This window comes from Neltuma alba, unplaced genomic scaffold (genome assembly GCF_004799145.2).
Source record: "Neltuma alba isolate B1F8T4 unplaced genomic scaffold, ASM479914v2 tig00003187_pilon, whole genome shotgun sequence".
NCBI lineage: Eukaryota > Viridiplantae > Streptophyta > Magnoliopsida > Fabales > Fabaceae > Neltuma > Neltuma alba.
This window is the reverse complement of record NW_021633178.1, coordinates 287,843-310,376: the sequence shown is the minus strand read 5'-3', so window position 1 is coordinate 310,376 and position 22,534 is coordinate 287,843. Positions and strand designations below refer to the sequence as shown.

The window sequence follows — 22,534 nt, the reverse complement described above, 5'->3', positions numbered from 1 at the left end:
AATTTGGCAACCTATCATACTTGGCTTTGCTTCTGTCTTTTACAACAACATTTGAATATATTGGGAGCATGCGGAGGCAAACACGTACAGGGCATTCACATAAATTAAAAGTGGTTAAAATGTAAAATAGTTAGGCAAGTCGTCTTTTCCTTTTAATTGTTTCTCTCTCGTGTCTTTAGTTTTCCTTTTTGCTTATGGTGATACATAAGGCCCAACTTTATAAGTGACACATACAAGTAGCTTTTAGGGCGGCCTCCTCTTGACGAACAATTTGCAGTGTTCCTTGAACAGTGTCACTTCTGTTAAGCCTAGGATGCGTCCTTCTCTTGTAGAAAATCTAACAGCAAAAAGGAAAAAAGAAAGATTAAATTCGTTAAAGAGGAAGGGAGGCTAATTCGAGGCCAGTTGCTGGGAATTCGTGGATACAAATAGGCCACGTCTACCGTAACAACGGAGGTCGCAACATGACGATCCACTGTTTTGGGTAAGGCTGTTTGGTGGGTATATGCACATATAGGAGGAAGAGGAACGCAAAGTTGAGTGGAATCTTTCAACCACTGTTACGCCGTGAAGCTAATATAATTGCGGATTTATTAGAAGCTACTATTATGATATCACGTTTGTTGATGGAATTAGAAATTTCAACAACCAAATTATGGCCTTCTATTTTAATAATAATCTCGTAATTATGAGCCTTTTGAAATCCATTACCTTCATGGATAATTACCCTCCCCTTTTATTTAACCTGTTATTAAGCACTCCTAAGTCTCTGGCCTCGAAAGTTTTCCGCAGAGGTCAAAACCAGTCTGACTATGTTTTGACGCTGACAGTCCCAGGCGGCTGTAACAAGTCAAATACGAAGAAGAATGTGTACAGGCAAGAGATTTAATTTCAGTGCCGCCTCATGATCGATAATAACGTCGTCAGGTGATTAAGTCGAAGGTCAGATAACTGAATTTACATGTTACGGTGTGGGATTAAAATTTTTTTAAGGAAATAACGGCGCTGGGCTGTGTTCACCTGATAATGGTTATTGGTGAGGACGAAAATCGAGAGAAGAATTTAGCAGCATGACAGGTCGTACTAAATGGGAAGGCCCCCCAAGGAAAAAGGACCAGAATCGTACGTAGAGCTGTAGAAGTCATCGGCTCTCTCTCTCTCTCTCTCTCTCTCTCAGAGTCTATATACGCCGTGGTGGTGGCCTAGCCACTCCCACGTTAAAAGCATAGGCAGGCGCGGGATCGGAGTTATTTACGGTGGTCCTTGTACTTTGGTATTGGCCCTGTGATATATGGTGGTCGGTTAGTACTTCTAAATGTTGGTGACATACACGCATATCTATATCTATAGAGAGAGAGAGAGAGTTAACTTGGGAGCTGGCGCAAAGGAAAAAGACTCGAGTTTATTTATTAGACTTTGACGGTCTACGTCAGTCAGATAGATTTGACTATTTATCCTGAACCGGAAAGTGGAAAAGATACTGCCTTCATCCTCTCCATTTGTCCTTCACCCTCTTTGTTAAGCCCACAAATCTCGTAATTGTCCTTACATTTCAAATTTTATTTTTACATCCCCGGGTTTTCTATGAAAATTAGTCCGTCCACCCTCAATTTCCTCCATTCTCTGATCCACGGAAAAGCTCTCCATCGCTTTCCCTGCTAATCGGATAGAGTATGTATAGCATCTACCCATGCGTGCATCACACGCACAAAAATGTTATACAAAAACTTTGTCAACAACATACTGATTTTATAAACTAATTTTTTATATTTAAGATAGGACGAAATATAATAAAAGAATTATGCGCACATATATACTAGTACTTGTTAAGAATTGTGTCTGCGCAATTTACAAGCAGCAGGGGCGGCAAAACTACAGGGTTTTATTTTCCTTTCACCATCAGAGTCATATGCAGATAGGGACCCTAGCGTTTTTCGTTCTGCGGGGAAGCAGCGGAACACCACGCGCAGATGACGTGCACTTGAGCTCACCGCGCCATCCTCCGGAATTCCAGTGGTATTCTTTGTGCGCGCGGGCTGCGTGCGTGTTACGTCAGCATCCGACCCGATCCGCACCCGGCACATGACATATTCCGCAAATAGGGCACTGACCACCGTCCGATTGGCCGACACCACATCAATCACCATCACAGTGGAAGACCCCGCAGCATGCTGAGCCTCGCTTCATTCTGGCCAAAGTCCCAACAAAAATAGGAAATAAAGAAAAATCGGGGGGAGGTGGGGGCGGGGGCCGAAGCGTGATGATGAAAACAGAAAGGGCGGGGGGGCAGTTGGGGAGGGGTAATAAGAGAGGGCCACGTCGTGGGAAAGGGGCGTTCGAAAAAGGAATGGGCAGTTGCCCGCAGACCTCACCCTCTTATTTCATTGGCAGACTTCTTGACCTTGCCTCCCACGTGGGACCCCTCTATTCGTCGCCTCCCACGCCTCCTTTGAAAGTGTTGGGCCCCACCCCAAAATTCTAAAAAGCCAATAATAGGAGGGGCCTGGCCTCCGGCTGTGTGCGTGGTGGACACCCGTTTCCCGCACCGGTCCGGACCACTCCTTCTCAATCCTTCCGCGGCATCTGGCTTGGCACGTGACCCCCGGACTCACCCCACGTGGGCCCTCCCTCCCTTCCCTTCTCTGTTCTCTTTTTTCCTCTATCAAGTGTCAATCATGTGGCCCTCCCCACCCCTCTCGTATTACCAACCCATCAACAGTTGCCAGCGTGCCAACCCTCCATCCGCCTCACCAAACGACATCCACATGCATATACCTTCAATCCCGACGATGGTGCGTGTTCAAGCAGCTCACACCGATCGTGGTCATAAAAAGCCTTCACAGAATCCACTGTGCATATAGATAGCTAGGAAACTAATTAAGGGTTGTGTTTAGTTATATATGATTAGTTGGTCATGATTTGGGATAAATATATATAAAGAGAGAGGGGGGAGATTTGGTTGGGTTCTTGGTGCGTGGTCATGTAATGCTCTGCACAGTCAATGATATTGTGAGGATGCGGAACACTACATATACACACACATATATAAATATATATATATATATATATAAAATAATAGATCGATCGCTGTCCCTGGCGTTCCAAACCAGATGCTTTTGTACTTTTGTTCGTTTGTGAACTGTGACGTGCACTCCTTGGTTAGCTTAATTATTGAGCCCATTTTTCACACCTGATCATACTTATCTCCAATGATTACCCCTGACCTTGTCTTCGCCTATTAGTTCTGCCTCCACCACATACATTTATCTCACAGACGCATCACTCGTGCTTGCATGTATTCCATTTCGCTCCCGCCCGCCGGGACTATTCGTATAATGCATGTATACATACTGGTATATTAGTATAATATGCGCGCGCGCACAACGCACAGCATCATCATAAGGTTGGACTGGGCGCACCGTCATGCATGCACTTTTGTCAAAATACATTGAATTAAAGACGGAAAATGCTTCCCTTTCTATCCTATCTTTTCTGAAAGTGAGAGAAAGTGTTTGGGAATGAGTCGAGAAAATTTGGAAAGGAAACAAGGGAAAAAGAACAAAAGTGACGCGAAAAAGCAAGGAAGGATGCGGGCGGGCGAACGAAAAGAGACGTATATAATACTGCCTTCGGTTTTTAATATATGAATTTTTTTTATTCTAAATATAATACTCTAATTTATTTTTCTTTTATATTTTTCTTTTTTTTAAAGCAATCCTAACAAATACGTTTAATTAACAAGGATATTTTTAAAAAAATAACATATATTTACTACAAATAACTAATATAATTAATTTTTTTAAATTTACTTAAATTATTTAACTGTTTTTTATATTAAGGTGCAGGGCAGTGTTTAATTTCGAAGCAAATTATAACCAAACCATATTATTATATATATCGCGTCAATCCCGTTGGTAGCAACAGTATTTGGTGGAAGCCATGGACGACTGCTGCGGAGTCAACACGTTGAAAGTAAGGTGGGTTCATGTCCATGGGGCAGTCCAATAAAATAATATCACGTGCATGCCCTCTTTGAACCGCAACATCAACGGAAAACCTGTCCCGCACTTGTCTTCTCCAACCCCTCTCCCCGTTTGCCCTCAGGATCTCAGCGACTGACCCCACCAACTCATTCAACGGATGCTTCAAACTCAGGGCCCTTCTCCAGTTTTACCGTGACGACCCCAAAGAACAGAGCAAATGCCCTATAAATATAAATAAGCATATACATAGAGGAGTAAATAAGTGAGCATGGAATCCCTAATTAATTATTCTATGATATGAGCAGAGTGTCATTAATTAACTATGCATTTTTCACTTAGAAGCCGCTGAATCTGTGCAGGGACACATTAGTCACTGCCAAGTTAAATCTGAAATTGGATGACGAGAGCAGAACAAAGCAAGAAAATCGAGCGACAATCAATGAAAAGTTTGTTCAATTCAACGAACATGACATGGTTTTTATCATTTAAGTTGCGCTTGTAAATGAGCTAACAACAGGGACCACAATTATTAGATCCAAGTGGGCACAAAGGCGGGAAGGTTAACTGGGACAATATGACAGGTGGCTTCTTCATTAAAAGACACATATGAACCTGGGAAATTCTGGATTAATAACGATCGAGGAGGGGTGGAAACAAGATGTATTTTGTGTGCGGTCACGCGTGGTGATATATACATATATATGGGTAAATACGTATGATATATATGTGTGGGGCGTGGCGCGGTGTGGTGGCTGTGGTTGGAGCAGGAGTGGGTATAAACGGTGGCCCCATTGCTTTTATGGCAATATACAAGGCGTCATTTTTAAATAAGAAAAAAATCTTCTCAACCAAAACCCAATATTATAGTTTGCGTTTTAATATGGGTATGCATTAAAGAAACGAGAATCACAGAGCAGAGATGATCCACCACCCAAACAACCACTTCGATTTGACGGCTAATTCATTCATATAACTTGGGATGGTCCACTCTTTGAAAAAGCACTTGACCCTTAACCCCCTTATCCCCCGGCCCCCTCCTCTTCGTCAATCTACTACTTACTTTTGAAGTCCAGTGCATCCAGAGAAAACAAAATAAAGGACGATTTATAAGAGTGATTACGAAGATTGTGTTCAGATAATTTCATCGCTTTTGTTTTGAATGGTTTTGGGGCTGGCAGAGTACCGGGATAAACGAAGGTAGCAACCATTGGCCGCCTGGTTTTTTTGTTATTAATTATCATCTTATGATTGGCTTGTACGGATATCCATTTTTCTGCGCGCATCCCACTTTCACCGATGCAATCCTTTTCTTGTCCTATTTCTGACACTCACTAACTACACGAAAATCTATACCTGAAGTGGGAATTGTTAGTGTTATGTTGTTTTCGAGTCATTTTCTTCGTGAGATGATTGTCAGTGAGGAAGCGAGGGAGTCCCATGATAACTATATTGAAATAGATATATAGGGGCCGGCGCACACGCACAAGGGTCAATTATATATATTCCCACTCACCAAATCCCTTTTACATATAATATTTATATATATATATATATGTACATCGTCTCTCCCAGAGCGATGGACACATAGTGAAGTGAGCGCCACGGATCATTTGGGGTTAATATGATGTGATGTGAGCCACTCCTGGTTAGTACGGCCCTGTACATGTTTCTGCAGACCGGTTTCATATTGCTATAATAATTAAAATCGGGGTGATTATTAAATATTCAAGTGACCTTATTGTGCCTTAACATTGGCGTACGTTTTGTAACCTGTTGATTGTTTCGTCTATTATAATATGGAGATAATTAATTAGCAGGAAACATCCAAGATAATTGAATTCTGTGTCACTGTCATGATGGTTACCCTTGCCCTTAGATTCTGGCGTCACATAATGGCTCTACTTCTTTTTCCATTGTTTTCAAACCATGACTCGGGTCAGGGGGCAAGCGTCCTAGAAGACAACATATAGTCTAATATAAGCAATTCGCTGCTAAATCGAATGTGATAAACTTAACTGGCCTCTGGAAGACTGCCATATATATATATGTTAATATGTACTATCATATAGATATGCATATTCGCCTACATCTGATCTATAGGGACAAAAAATTATTCAAATTATCGGGCAAGGCACCGTTAATTATCTATGATTTATCCGCATTATTTAGTGACACTGACTGAAATTAACCATTATATTCGTTATATGCTCCCCCCCCCTTTTTGCATAAGGAGTTCACAATACAAGGATCTATTCATGAGATCTCCGATGAAACTAAAATAAACCAAGCCTTTTGTGTCCGAGAGCCAAAAAAAGAAGGAAAAGGAAAGGACAGTGGCATGCAAGATATCCTTCCTTCAAAGTACACATGGTAGTGAAACAACCGGGAATACTTCTGACATGCATGTATGAATAATGATAAGCGAGTAACTAATGACGTCTTTTTTTTTCCTGTGTTTTTTACAAGTGTCCGATGGAGATCCGATGTGCTTTTCTGCCTTTTCACTGAGTGTGGAAAAACTAGGTTGTTGATGAATAATGCCTAGTCAAGTGAGAATAGATATATACATACATATATATATTATATATATATATATATATAGAAAGAGAGAGAACAAGAAGCTCCAATAATGAGGTGTGTGAAAGAATCCAAGAGAAGGATGAGATAAATACTGGTGGTCTGTGCAAGAGAATGACAGCTTGATTACCAAAAAGCAAACATTCATGGAAATCTCTTTATGGTAAACTAAACAGTGCGTCTTGCCTGATTTGCTTTCTCCATTAAAAACATGATGGTAGCTCCTATATCCTCCTAGTGCCACTGAACGCCACCGATCGATGCAAGTTCCTATTCAATTCGCAGGCTCTCCTAATTAACATGACAGTCAGCTATCTTCTTTTAGGTAGCTTATCATCGGTGCCCCTTTCAACTTAATATTATTATAAATAATAACATTACAGCAAATAATCTAACTGCTCCCTCCCTCCAAAATTATAACCTAACATTTATTCTAAAACAAAATAATTAAAAAAATTACCTGCCTTTTCACGTCTGCCCTTGTTCTCACAAACAGAAAATTGAAAAACTCATTATTTCAATTATTCATCAAGGATATCTTTAAAGACCTCACTAATTACTTCTGAAAAAAAAGTCCTATGTTTTTAAACTAAAATAAAAAAAATTCATCAAATCGCGGCAGCAGACTTCTTTCTTGATTGTTTTTATATGACATTTGTAGCCCTTGTGTCCCTCATTGAACTTTGCAATTCACTATTAGGCAATTAATCGATCGATATCCAATCACACGCACGCGTGCACATCCATGTCAGTCTAAAGTGAACTATTTATGCTTGGTTATTATTATATAATATCTACACACACACACACACATATATTTAAGACCGTCGTGTATGGTTGCCAAAAAAAAAAAAAGTGACCGTCGTGTTTGGATGGAATTTAGAGTCGACCAGTTACGCCTAAAATGCAACTAATTCATCTTTTTCATTGTGTCTCTTGGTAATTTTCATCGAGATTTGTCTGGTCTCTTAAATAATAATTTAAACAGATTTTGTAACTACTGAGGAACTAGGATCAAGGGTAATCATCCTGCTAAAAAAAGATTAAGATAGCCATTCTGATAATTAATTAATAGTTTGTTGACGGGGACGGAGAAGTGTGAAAGCAGAGTATGTAGAAAATAGGCGTTGTATGTTTCAGGAAATTTATAATTAATTACCATTAGGGGTCTTTCCATGCAGATGAATGAATCCATGGAATTACCTCACTCGCATTGGAAAGGTTAATTGTCAAGCGATTTGTTTGGTCTTTCGTAATCTTCTCAATCTGGCCTCTTTTTCTAACAGATAATAAGAAAACAAATTGTAAAACTGCTATGCGATACATTATTATTCCATTTGAATGTCCCGCATAAAAGTGGTCCTTTGGGTGTCATCAAAGATTGTTGACGAAAAAGTTGACAAAATCTTGAAATCAGCAGCTAATTTTTGGCCAAACAGTGAAGAATTTCGAAGATACGTTTGCACCACCGCCGGTCCTAATATAAGATCTTATAATTAGGACGGAGGTAGCATATCATTTTATTGCCCAAGGCATAAGAGGTATAATTAATTAAATCACGGACTTAAAATGAGATTTTAATCCGTCCATTGTGGTGGTGATTATATTTATAATTAAGGGCCTGCCAGGCGATGCCGCCAGTGGGTCTGATGCTTGAGAGCCAAGTGGGGACCACATATTGAAGGCCTTATCATTCACGGACACATCATTCATGCACTTTGATTGGGACCCCTTTGCTTTTCTCTCTGATCTCTATCATCTTTTTCTTTTATCGAAATAAAATATAAATATATGAATAAATTGCCATGGGCGCACAGATGAGGAGATATTTCGTTGCCAAATGGTACCGGAAATTAATTTTATTTTCAGCTTATTGAAAGCATTAAAGTTGGTGTTATGGTAGTTGGTTTCTTAGTAATTTAATTGCTTTATCTTCAAACTCAGGCATCCAACCACAAAAAATCCTTTAGATAAATTGAAAAGAAAATCATGAAAATTGTGAAAACGACAAGGAGATATTTAATGGAGAAGCCAGCCATGAGATACCTCCCCCGCTCTCGCGCCCTGCTCCTCCTTCCTCATCCTCTTTTCTTCTCTCATTATTTTTTCCCTTCAAAAAAACAATTAATTAAGCTTTTGACGTTTCCTCGTCTCCCAGCTCTTCGTACCTTCTGACATAATTGGTTCGTCTTCTCTCTCTCTTTTACCCTCCTATATCCATTTCTCAGCACAGACCCAACTCTCTCTCTCCCCCCCCCCCCAACCCCCATCTCTCTCAAAAAGTTCATGGATGCTCGTCGAGGGAGTGTTTGGTTGCATCAAGTGATTTGAAAAGAGAGGGGGTCAAATCGAAACAAGTTGCCGTGTTTTGATCCTTTCACAGGTACTTCTCAAAAAGCCACAGAAAGATAAGGAATAAACACATGTACATGTAGACTTAAGCAGTCTTCACAATTGAGAGCAGTTCTTGATCTCGCTTGCCCAGAATCTCCCACTTTTCTTTTTCTTGTATGTGTAGTTTCTTTTCTTTAATTTATCCCATGAAAATGGCCATAAATGTGAGGATAATGAGGCGATGAATAAAGAGGGGTATCTTTATGACATGTCTTTTTAACCTCACCTCCCTCGTAACTCCTTTTTTTCCCTCTTTTGAGCGGAGGTGGATGGAGTTGCAGAGACACACAGAGCTTTGCCCTTTGTGAGCGAAAGAGAGTGATAAGATCCCAAACATAGATGCATCGCATAATACATATTCATGTGCCCAGGTTAAAGTTGCTGCCTCTCTCTCTCTCTTCCATGTATCCTTCCTCTCGATGTCTGTTAGCCATAACTGTATCACTTTGGTGGGTGAGTCGGTGTGTGCTTGTGCCTGTGTTTACCCCCACTCTCTCTCTCTCTCTCTCTACACACACACACACACACACACATGTTTGTCTCAAAATCCATTGCTCATAGGTTTCGGGTCATTATAATTGAAATCCTTCTTTCTTTTTTGCTTTGCAGTTCAGAGATGATCATGGAGCACGTGTGCACTGTAATTTCCATCATACAGCAGGTACTCCTATTACCACCGTCATAATTTATTCACATAAATAATCAATTTCTCGCCCTTTTCCTTTGTCTGTGTCAATCCCTATACCATCTCTCTCCGTCCTCCATGTTCTTCTCTCCTTGTGAAACCCCCCACCCTATTTCGTACCCACACTCCCTCCCCTCCTCCTCTTCCAATTACTTCGTTTTCGAAGCAAAACCCCCCTTTTTTTTTTTGTGAAAAAGGGTTTTGAAACTCCTTATATATAAATATATAGCTGGATGAAAGAAAATCCACTGATTTTGAGTACTTAAGAGGCAGAAGCGCTTTGCAGAAAACTAATTTTCGATCCCGCTGTACCTTGCTGATTCACTATATATCTTCTTCTCTGTTTCTTTCTTAGGATTATTTTGAGAAGGTGACTGCGAAATAAGTATTGATTCTCCGCAGCTCTTTCATGGGTTAATCTATAACTACAAATACTCAGATTCTCTCGAAGTCGAAGGTATAGTGCATATCATATTTCCGTCTTATAATTTACATGGCCGTGTTCGTGTCTCAGTAGAAAATAGAGAGGAAGTTCGTGAGTCTGTGAGCTTTTTCTTTCTTTGTTTTTTTTATTACTTGTGTGTTTCATGTCTGAGTATTGGTAATTTGGTATGTTTTGGATGTGAGGTTTGAAAGCCTGGCCTAACTAACGTAGTCTCTTTTCAGTGAAGTCACCACCAAAAGAATTAGGCTCTCACCCAAAATCGATGGCGACGTACTTTCATGGTAATCCTGAAATCCAACCGCCCGATGGCCTCCAAACTCTGGTTCTCATGAACCCCGGCTATATCCACTACTCCGACACGCCGCCGCCTCCCCCGTCGCACTCCAGTAACTTGGTCTTCCTCAACTCCATCGCGGCTGGCAACAACTCGCTTGCTCCCCAAAACCTCCACCACGTGCCACCCAATCATACCCAGCAATTCGTGGGCATCCCTCTGCCGACCGTTGCCGCTGCCTCCTCCCAAGACCCCAACCAGCAACACTCCGTGCATGCTCACCAAGATGGCTCCGCCTTGCATGGATTTCTGCCTCGCATGCAGTGCAATCTCTGGAACCCAATCGACCCAAACGCGACGGCGCGTGAGACTCCACGAGCACAGCAGGGACTGTCACTGAGCCTGTCCTCCCAGCAAGCTGGAATGGGGTCTTTTCGGGTTGATCGTGACGTGACATCGCAGGGTCAAGCGCCTGCTATGTCCGGCGAAGACGTTCGCGGGTCGGGTGGTTCGCCGTCTTCGGCTTCTGGGGTGACCAACGTGAACGGTGTTTCGGGGATTCAGAGTGTGCTTCTAAGCTCCAAGTACTTGAAGGCAGCACAGGAACTTCTCGACGAGGCCGTCAATGTTAACAACGGCATCAAGACTGAGCTGGGAAAGAAGAACGGAGGGGCCCATACTAAAGCCACTGGGGAGACATCCGGAACAGCAGCTAGTGGCGACGTCTCTGTCGGCGGAGAAGGAAGCGCTAAGCGAGCCTCTGAGCTATCAGCAGCGGAGAGACAAGAGATTCAGATGAAGAAGGCTAAGCTAATCAGCATGCTTGATGAGGTACTGATCAATCATTTTTTTCTCTCTGGTGATACGCTGAATCTGATTTTTACTTCAAGAGAAAAGTGTAAGTGCGAGTTCCATGGGTGGATTTTTTTTTTTTTTTGGAGGTCGAAATCAAATTGAAACCTTAGGTTCATGGATTTATTAATTTAACGGAGCTTTAGTTGTACTAATAATTTCACGCCCAAAAAAACATTAATTATAACCCTGTGAATTTGAGAATGGTTATGCGGTTTAATAATGAAGGAATAATAATCATTCTTATTATAATGAATGGGGAGCTAATAATAGCAAGCAAGCCCACGTTCAAGTTTCAAGAATGATTTTAAAACTAACTAATAACTGGGTTTTGGTGTAGGTGGAGCAGAGGTACCGGCAGTACCACCAGCAGATGCAGATAGTGATTTCGTCATTCGAGCAAGCTGCGGGAATTGGGTCGGCCAGAACATACACATCCCTTGCCCTGCAAACGATCTCCAAGCAGTTTCGCTGCCTGAAAGATGCCATTACAGCCCAAATTCGAGCTGCTAATAAGAGCTTAGGAGAAGAAGATTGCTTTGGAACCAAGATTGAAGGTTCGAGGCTCAAGTACGTGGACCATCACCTGCGCCAACAGCGAGCTCTCCAACAGTTGGGAATGATCCAGCACAATGCTTGGAGACCCCAGCGAGGGTTGCCCGAAAGATCTGTCTCTGTTCTACGTGCTTGGCTCTTTGAGCACTTCCTCCACCCGTAAGAAACCCCATCAATTCGGTTTCGATCCACCTTCACAGATTTTGGCTTTTCTAAATTTTGTGCTGAAACTATTGTGTCTCGTTCCAGTTATCCCAAGGATTCTGACAAGCACATGCTTGCTAAGCAAACAGGCCTCACGAGGAGCCAGGTACTCGTCAATTAGTCTTTGCACTAATTACGAACCATTATTTCCCTTAATTATGGAATTGATCAGGTGGTTTCCGGCTGTCCCAGGTTTCGAATTGGTTCATAAATGCTCGAGTTCGGCTCTGGAAACCAATGGTGGAAGAAATGTACACGGAGGAGATGAAGGAGCAAGAACAGAACGGATCTGAAGATAAATCAAGCAAGAGCGGTGAAGATCCTGCTATTAAAACGGCAGCACCACAACAAAAAGGCCCTGCCACTGAAACGGATGCCCGAAGCCTCAACTCCAGCAAAGACACGTTTTCAAATCAAAACACTCCTACAGCAGTTTCTAAACCATTAATATCATCACCGACTGGGGATAATGTCAGAAACCAGTTTGGATTCAGCTTCATGGGATCATCAGAGCTAGAAGGCATCACGCAGGGAAGTCCCAAGAAGCCAAGAAACCAAGAAATTCTACACTTCCCAACTTCAATAAACATGGACGTGAAGCCCAACGAGGCCAGTAATGAGCAACTTTCAATAAAATTTGGAGAGGAGAGGCAGGGGAGGGATGAATACCCATTCATGGGAACCCAAGCAAACTTTATCGGAGGTTTTGGACAATACCCGATTGGGGAGATCGGAAGGTTTGACGCAGAGCAGTTTACTCCAAGGTTTTCTGGGAATGGGGTTTCCCTGACTCTTGGTCTTCCCCATTGTGACACGTTATCAGGAAGCCATCAAACTTTTCTCCCAAGCCAGAACATTCAGTTGGGAAGAAGACTGGAGATGGGTGAATCGAACGAGTATGGAGCCATAAACCCTTCCACCGCCCACTCCTCAGCTGCATTTGAGAACATGAACTTGCAGAACCCTAAGAGGTTTGCTGCACAGTTGTTGCCAGACTTTGTCACCTAAGGGCAGAGGCATGGGATAGATTAATGCTGTTTCTGGATCTCACAATTTCTTCCGGCGCAGCCAGCCGATCAAGCCAGGGAATAAGGGATCCTGCATGGTAATGTAAAGAAAACAAGATTTGATTTAGTATAGGTTTATACCTTGCATTGAACATTTCGATCTCCTAGATAGCATAGAATTTGAGAGTACATGGTTGAGGGTTGTATATTATTTTTGTAAGGTTTTTAAGATGGGATAGATGGATTGGCGTCATATAAAGTTTTATCTGAAAATATTACCAATATATCTTGATTGAAAATATGTGGGATGCCATAACGTTTTATGGTGGTCAGAGAAAGGCCATTCAGAACTTCAAAGTTGCAACTATCGGAAGATACATTATTTTATCTTGTCGCTGTTATAGTGCAATCAATAATTACCCTATTTAAAAATACTTTTATGAGGAATTCAATTATTAATTATGATTTTGAGATGTAAGCTAATCGACAAGCCTATTATTTGTCTTTGTTACACTGTCAATTCTGTTATATGTGACATCTTAAACTCAGATGCATTGGATGCTCAGTTGTTATTATTATTTGGAGAAAGAACACCTGAAGAACAGATAATCTGACCACATTTAGTTGCGTCCATCAATGGGGGCTTGATGAGAGTGAGCATCCACCCCCAGCAATGAGGCCACAAGTAAAACAGCTCTGAAAACATATTTAGTACTGTGACGCATCCCAGAGGAGAAAAACTTTCCCAGCTCTTACCTGCTTCTTGGAGTTGAGCATCAATGAACGAATCAGTAAATTAGTTTGGATGTCTGCTTCCTACAGCTATGGTTACTAAAGATTTCATTACGGCTGGTAGTTAGGGTCCTCGACGAGTTTAAAATCTGCAAAGCACTGAAAAACAAAGTGCACGAGCCAGATATAAGCGAATCAAAAGATGACGACACTACTTTTGGGACCAAACACCCTCGCCCGCCTTATTACTTGAAGAGTAACGAAATCAGCGTGGTCCCGGAGAACAAAGGAAAGTTAGGGCTGTGATGGCAAAAGAATAACAATGCGAGTGTCGTTTGAAGCCTGAGACTTGAGAAAGCGGGGCTGTGATTGCAGGGTAGGACAGTGCCTGCATTTGACTCCATAAAAGCTAACTCCTTAGTCCTTGCACATCATAGCCCTTGCAAGCGGCAGCCACAATCATCAAACTGTTAAAAAGAGTTTGGTCCACGGTGAAGTCTCTCAGCGTCACATCAGTTAGGACTGAGAAGTCTGCTGCATCTCATACTTATTGTCGTATTCATGTTGTTTGTTCTTTCTTCTTTTTTTTTACTTTCAAAATATTCGTATAGATTACATCAGGTTCAGGCTAAACTAGATATTATGGTTACATCTCCAAAGTACACGCACCGTCATCTCATCCACGCATTACAATTTTGAAAAGAATGACTCCAATTTGTCATGCGTCTGCCCAAAATATACGCTCTGCACCATTTATGTTTTTTTATAAAATAATCTTCTTTTTTTTAAAGATAAATTTGTTATATTTTGTACAGTTATACGCACAGTTGGCCGGGTTCATTCAGCCCAATTCATTTCGGGCCACATGGAATCGGATCAAGGACAACATAAAACAAGTCGGACGTTGGACCAGAGGAGGCAACCCAAACACGCAAATCTGGACTCAAGGGACGTTGACTTTCAACGAGATATTAAAAAACAAGCCGGCATTTTGGGCCTTTTCATTTGACATGGCCCCCGAAAAATGAAGTCCCATTCCCTGACGTTACATGAATTATACAAATGAACTTAGAGACATGTCTTGGTCCTAATAAGTTCTTGAAACCCAATTCATCTAATTTTTCATTTACAAAAAGAAAAATCATCACCACCTCCTAGAAAAATAAAATAAAGAATAAACGGCACAAAGAAAAAAAGAGAGGGGGGGCTGTGATTATTTCTAAACAACAGCTGATCAATCTGCTAGGTGATATTTCATTTCTGGAAAAAAAAAAAGGGATGATATTTCGTTTCAAGTCGCAAGTTTGCTAGACGCTCAAATAAATTAGGGGGAAAAAGTACAATTGAGGACACGATGCGTCGGAGTACGGTCCCGTTTGTGATTTTGTTCTCACCTCGGGAATCTTTCAATTCGGGCGCCTTATTTGTGACCGATAAATACATAAAAATAAAGAGAATCTACGCAATATGTGCGTGTGTGTGTGTGTGTTGTGTATAATTTGGAATGGAACGGAACGGAACAAAGATAAAAGAGGACGAGGTACGCTCGATTTATTCCGTGTTTCAGGGTGAAACGAATTTGATTTGGAATATGGTAATGGCAGCAAGTACATGACTATAAGCTAACTACGTCTTACTTTCAATCCTAATTATAAGACTGAGATCTTAAATCTTATAATTAAAACCGGAGGTATGTTGATTGGATGATGGGATTCAGGATGTAAGAACAAGCATTAATGCGATCATTTTATAAATTGCGACTGACTAATAAACAATATTAATTGTCACGTTCTCACAGTTGTTTGAAGCACAGACCATTTCGTTGATTACTTGATTGTCACCTGATGAAAAAGGAACCCCAGACAAAACACGTGGCTGCTACCTTTTGAATTAAGAACTGTGGTAGGGCATATAGATTTTAAATTAGACTTTGACCTCCTCGTAGTAAAGCTAACTGTATTGGAGAATTTTTTTAATCACGTAATCAATATTAATATTAATATGCATCAATTAAATTACCATTATTTATCTTTTTCTTTTAAAAGAATGCTCCTGTAATGGGGCATAAATTTCCTTGGATGTAAATATAACTCTGCTCTTATTACTTTTTTTGATGAATATGTACCCTAAAAATTGAAAGTGGTTAAATATGAGAACAAAAGGCAGCTAAGTGTAAATTAAGGAATCATGGAGTTTAATTTTGATGAAACGATGAGTCAGAAGAGGCTGTTAGCTTGGAATAGAATACAGGAAATTAATAGTATTTGATGGCTGACGGGAGAGACTTTGTCATGGATTGAATTCAACCCATAGTTTATTATTTACAAGTGTGACTGATTACGCACATATATGATTAAAATAAACAAGAGCAGTTTTAATTTTTTGCAGTGGTCCCGTGTTTCTCGTTACTTCTGAATCCTCATATAAATAGAAGTCATCATTAATTTTGCCAAGTACATGCTTATCTTGTAATCAATACCAAAGTGTTACAACTTTTCGACACGGTACAATATATATATATATATATATATATATATATTATCAGGCTATATATTATTGCCTTCATAACATATTTTAACAGTTTAGATTTTAAGTTTTTATAAACTATTTATAAAAAATTTTTAAAAATATTTAGTGCACCTGTAAACCATTAGAATTAAATTTTAATATAATTTGTAATTTATTATTTAGTTATTTTTATAATTTAATATTTTAATAATAATTTTAAAAAGATTTAAATCTGAATTGTTAAAATATTAATCTAACGGTTAAAAAATAAAGAAAAAGAAAGAGGACAGGAAGGGAAGAGGAGAGGTTCTGAATTGATATGCGTAGATTGCACTTACAGTAATTTTTTTTCTAGGCAGGCGTATTTTCTCGAGATAATTTTATTTAAGATATTGTTGGATATTAAATATGAATTTTTTTCTTGGCAAAAATTTAAACCATGAACATACATTCAATTAGCTTGATTTGCTTTAAATCAAAAGAGTTACATATGAATGAAACCCATGGATGTGTGTGTGTAACTTTAAAGGTTTAACCGCATGAGGACTGAGTACTCCGCACGTGACATAATTCATGGCCGACAATTGATACCCCACGACCACGAGTTACATGCCTTCGTTGCCTTTTTTCATCATTCATTCTTTTCCTTTTCTTTTTTTTTCTTCCGTGCGTCGTTATAGATTCATGTAGGGGTGAGCATTCGGTTTTTCGGTTCGGTTATCGGTGATAACCGAACTAACCGAATAACCAAATAGAATAAATTTTAAAAATCGAACTGAAACCGATTAACCGAATTAACCGAAAATTTCGGTTCGGTTAACCGATTAACCGAAATATATAAATATGAAAAATGATTTTAAATTAAAAATAATAATAAAACACAATTACAACTATTAATTAATAAATATTTCATGATTCAATTTATTATAATAATATTTGTTATAATCATATCTATTGAATATAAATATATTAAAAAAGTTCACATATACCCACATATATATTTATTATAATAATATTTATTAAATATAAATATATGGTATATTTATTTCGGTTATTCGGTTATAACCGAAATTTTTTTTCTACTAACCGAACCGAACACCGAAACTGAATTATTTAAAAAATAAAAACCGAATATATAACCGAAAACCGAAATAACCGAACCGAAAAATCGAAATTGAATTCGGTTCGGTTCGGTTCGGTTTTCGGTTACGGTTCGGTTTTGCTCACCCTTAGATTCATGTCACTTTATATCTCTTCCATAAAAAATAGTGGATTTTCTAAATATGAAAGCCATTCAAATGAAATTGTGGCAGACAAAGTGGAAGGTTGTTAAGTGAGAATAGTATAAATTAATACGTGGACGTAATATAACTTCACAACAATCTTGGATGCCATCCGCACTCCATACATATTCACTCATTATGATCTTCATTATATGTAAGTTTTTTCATAAATTTTTTTTATATAAAATCCACTGTCCAAAATATTTTTAAAACAACCAGCTGACTTTTATTGAGGATACTCTTAAAACTTCAAAAATTAACTTAATTTATTAATTTATGTAAATTAATTAATAGTGTGCTTATAAGAAGGAGAGGAATATATTATTTCGTGTGCATTCACTCCATCTTATGAAAATGATCGTTTTAGAGTTATTGATTTTATTTTCAAATAATTATTTTGAAATTTCAATAAATATGAATTAGTCTTATAGTCGTCAAGATTAATTATTAACCGACAATTCTATGGAAAAAGATATTAAAAACAATATACTCCACACAATAATTTTATATATGCAATATAGTTCTACATTTCTGCCGTCATTTCTGCACAATTTTAAATAACAGTTATTTCAAAACTGATGGAGTCCTTATTAATTAATATTTTTATACTGTCTTTTTTTTGGGGCCACATACTAATTCTATACTGTTTTTTTTTTGTCAAGTAATTATACACTGTTTAACTACACTATATATGCACGTTTTTATTGTTGTGATTATTTGTGAATGTAAGAAACCCGAATTGTTAGGCAAGATAATTGTGGGCTGTCAATCAAACCAGTGAGGGGCGGGATCTTGATTGATGGGTTAACGACTTTCTATTAATGGTGGGAAATTACCCTAAATCCACTTTTATTGCCCGCGAGATAATAATATATGATTCGAAAGCGATGTTTGTTTGAAAGTGTCCAAGGCGCAAATTGAGAACGACGACTGGTGTGTAAAGTGTAACAAAACCCACATGTTCATGCCTTTATACGGTTATTCTTATCCACCCTCCCTTTCTTCAACTGGGCAATCAACTAATCAGTGTCTCGACAAAAATGGGAAAAAGAACGGAAATCTGCGGCTACTTCGTGTTCATCCTAATTAAGCAATATTCCCCTTAAAAATTATTTTTGCACGTCATAGCGGTTATTATTAAACATATATTTTTATTTTTTTCTACACAAACAAAATTCAAACCTGTCCTTCTCATTGTAATAACATGATTGTTTTGCACCTGTTTGATTTTGCGTATCTAAGTTATTCAGAAGCTGTTCATGATTCAAAACCTTTTATGGAGTGTACAATGGTAATTTATTATGGCAACTGCAACCTATCTGGAAATTAATTAAAATACGCAGTAGGTTCTTTGCAAGAAACGGAAGTGTGAAAACGGAATGAGAGACCATAAAGATATATGAATACAAGTAACTTTCTCTGGAAAACACCCCAGATAACTGAAACGACAAATTAAAATTTCCTGATTTTCTTAAAAAATTATTATTTTATCGTTAATGACATGAAATTACAAGCACAAAAAAATCTTAACCGTGTTTATTGAAACATTAAGTATGTAAAATCTGTTATGAACAGTATTTAAATATTTTATATAAATCAAAAAATATATAACATTTTTATGAAGCGTTTTAAATTTGTTAACATATAAGAATAAAAGTAAATGCTTTAATATGTATATTTTTACTTGAAAGATGCATATATATTGGGATTTTTCTTATGTGATCTAGTATCAAACATATTTGCATATAAGAAAGTTACGGTCACTTTTTTTTGTTTACCCACGAAAAACATTATGCCGTAATAAAACAATAGCGCATAGTAAAACATAGAGGCAATTATAACGTGTAAGAATAATGCAGTAATACACAGCCGGATAAAAATGAATTATAACATTGGCGCAAAACAGGTCAGCGCAAAAGAAGACTCGGGCGAGAAAGTGAAGCGTGTGAACATTGAAGACCGAAATAAAGTGTATATGATAGTAGAAGAAGAGGGGGCCGGGAATGCTTCCCGAATTATAATGGGTCCACGTTGGACAATAAGCGCAGTAGTCAAAACTCAAAACCCACGTTTAAAGAACCCACCCCGCCGGGTTCGCAAACCGGCTTCTTCAACGAGAAAGTCAAAGGAATTACCCCAACCGCTCTCACAAATTTCATCCACGTCAGCTTATTTTGTTTCCTCATTTTCATTCACCTATCGCCCTAACCTCACACGATGATGACTAGGTCCTTTCGCCCTTGCGTTAGAAAATGAGTTGAGAAGAGAGCCACATACCCAAAGTAACCAGGGGGGGGGGGAATTATTCAGGGTCACTTAATAATGTAGTGTATTTTACCCCATACTTCTATTGGGTGAAATGTGTATGATAAAAAATACTCGTATCTCATATTTCTCTATAATAAACGAGTGATTATAATCTATATTCGAAATATATGCCAATCATTTATAATATATGAACTAAATAAAATATTTTGAATGAGATTCATTTTAAACACATTTTAACTTTCTATGTAGTTAATACTAATTTAAGTGACATTAAATTTAATATTATTTATTTCAGTTAGCCATCAAGAACAAGAATGGATCCAAATCCAACTCTTTGAATTTCAGGCCAAAAAAAAAAATCCAGCGCTTCGAAAAGTCATTCAATTTTACTCTTTCCTCCTCTCTCCCCCTCTGCGGAGGCTTTTTGCTTTTGCTGCGTTTATGGACTTTCACACTGGCCAGACACGGCTTCCCCTATATATATTCCCCCAACTGCCAACGAACTCCAACGTAACCATTCCAATTTTCAACTCTGTGCCCTCCTTCCTCAATCTTTCAACTTCTCTTCTTCTGCCCCGTTTGGATTTCTCTCATCAAAATCCATTCTTTCTCGGCTTCTTGATCGATCATATGGATCACGAGATTGATGTCCCTCCCTTCTTTATCTGCCCCGTTTCATTGGAAATCATGAAGGATCCGGTGACCGTGTCCACCGGTATTACCTACGACCGCGAGAGTATTGAGAAATGGCTGTTCTCCGGGAAGAACATGACCTGCCCAGTCACCAAACAACCCCTATCAGACGACACAGGTCTCACCCCCAACCATACCCTTCGCCGATTGATTCAGGCCTGGTGTACCATGAACGCTTCTCACGGCATCGAAAGGATCCCCACGCCCAAGCCCCCAGTCACCAAGACCCAGATTTCCAAGCTCATCAGAGACGCTTCCCGATCACCTCACTCCCTGACTCGCTGTCTCCGAGAACTCAAATCTATTGCTTCCGACAGCGAAACAAACAGACGCTGCATGGAAGCTTCGGGTGCTGTTGAGTTCTTGGCATCCATTATATCCACAACCTCACCCCAGGCGGAGCCTAACCAAGACGAGGCCTTAGGTATCCTCCACAACCTCCACGTCTCGGAAGCTAGCCTAAAATCTCTCATAACCTTCAGAAATGGAGGGCTAATAGATTCCTTAACCACGGTCATGCAGAAAGGAGTCTACGAGTCACGAGCCTATGCAGTCCTTTTACTGAATTCAATGTTCCAAGTCGCTGATTCTTCACGCCTGTTCAACATAAGATATGAGCTATTCGTTGAATTAGTGCAAATTCTCAAAGATCAAATCTCCCAGCAGGCTACATACGCGACGCTGCAAACACTGATCCAGCTCTGCCCGTGGGGAAGAAACAGGCACAGAGCAGTAAAAGCAGGGTGTGTTTGGGAACTGATAGAACTGCTTCTGGATTGTGAGGAGAGGAAGATGTGTGAGATGACGCTAGTGGTGTTGGATATGCTGTGTAGTTGTGCTGAGGGAAGAGCAGAGCTGTTGAGGCACGGGGCAGGGCTAGCCGTCGTGTCGAAGAAGATTCTGAGGGTTTCGACTACGGCGAACGAGAGGGCGGTGAGGATTCTGCTGTCTGTTTCCAAGTCCTCGGGGACTGCCAGTGTTGTGCAGGAAATGATACAAGTGGGTGCGATGGGGAAGCTGTGTTCGGTGATGCAAATGGAGAGTGGGAGCAAGACGAAGGAGAAAGCTAGAGAGATTCTCAAACTCCATGCTCTCGCATGCAAGAACTCTGCATGCATGCCCGGCAGTTTGGGTTCATACTTAGCTTGAACGCCGAGCAGATTTGGCTTTCTGATCTCTTGTTTTTATTTCAAGTCACTCTTTTTTATTTTAATATAAGACCTAATAATTATTGAGTGGATCTTGATTTTAAATATAAGACTTATTTTTCATATTTATTAATTTTTTCTAAATTACTTCTATTATTGATACTCTATCAATTACAATCAAATAGGAGAGGAAGAGAAGATAGTAAAAAAAGATAATTTTCATATTTTAGGAAAAATATTTTATATTTTTCATAATTAACTAACTTTTTAAATTTAATTAAATTAGTTAAATAGATCTTTTAAAGACGGGAGGAAGAGTATTTCATTTTTTGGTAAAATATTTATGCCATTTATTTATTTACGTGTTTGTGTATATCTGTTATTCGATGTGTATATCTATATGTCGTTGCTTTCTAGATCATCAAATAATGTTTCCGATCAGGGGGCCACGGAGGGCATATCGATTTCGAGCTCACTCAAAATCTGCAGACTTGATACTATGAATATTATGCATAAACAGGACTCCAACCAGCGAACATGAAGATATGCTTGCCCCCAGAATCATCATGAAACACCAGAAAGGATAAAACGAAACTGATGTCTATATATAAAGAAGCTAAATGCGTTCAAGAGCTCGTCGCATTTATCAGAGCAGGGGTGCTTTATATATATTCACACACACACACGGACGGCTAACCCTGGGAGTATGTCTGTATACATGCATGTTGGAATTATGATGCATTAATCATATATCCTTAATATATAACCTAATTATTAAGTTGATTTTGATCCTAAATATAAGACTTATTTATCATATTTATCAATTTTTTTCTAAATTATTCCTATGAATACTTCCTTAACCATAATCAAGTAGAAGAGGAAGGGAGGACATTAAGGAAGATGATTATGGTATTATAGGAAAAACA

The 22,534-nt window shown here is 39.2% G+C and overlaps 2 protein-coding genes across 2 annotated transcripts; both read left to right on the top strand.

Moving 5' to 3' along the window:
• Positions 1–9,994: 9,994 nt before the first annotated feature.
• LOC114740796 (BEL1-like homeodomain protein 1) lies at positions 9,995–13,326 on the top strand. The gene is made up of 5 exons (XM_028929027.1): positions 9,995–10,096; positions 10,306–11,189; positions 11,551–11,924; positions 12,015–12,075; positions 12,162–13,326. Exons 2-5 carry the CDS (start codon positions 10,347–10,349, stop codon positions 12,975–12,977), a joined length of 2,094 nt encoding a protein of 697 aa, XP_028784860.1. The 5' UTR covers positions 9,995–10,096; positions 10,306–10,346; the 3' UTR covers positions 12,978–13,326.
• A 7,026-nt stretch (positions 13,327–20,352) lies between these two features.
• LOC114740735 (E3 ubiquitin-protein ligase PUB23-like) lies at positions 20,353–21,609 on the top strand. The gene has a single exon (XM_028928940.1). The coding sequence runs from the start codon at positions 20,398–20,400 to the stop codon at positions 21,607–21,609; it is 1,212 nt and encodes a 403-aa protein (XP_028784773.1). The 5' UTR covers positions 20,353–20,397.
• Positions 21,610–22,534: the final 925 nt, after the last annotated feature.

Bases quoted from the DNA above. Each gene is read 5' to 3' on its own strand.
- LOC114740796 (XM_028929027.1), top strand. From the start codon at position 10,347: ATGGCGACGTACTTTCATGGTAATCCTGAAATCCAACCGCCCGATGGC. The intron at 11,190-11,550 runs GTACTGATCAAT...GTTTTGGTGTAG, and splicing joins TAATCAGCATGCTTGATGAG to GTGGAGCAGAGGTACCGGCA. The intron at 11,925-12,014 runs GTAAGAAACCCC...GTCTCGTTCCAG, and splicing joins TTTGAGCACTTCCTCCACCC to TTATCCCAAGGATTCTGACA.
- LOC114740735 (XM_028928940.1), top strand. From the start codon at position 20,398: ATGGATCACGAGATTGATGTCCCTCCCTTCTTTATCTGCCCCGTTTCA.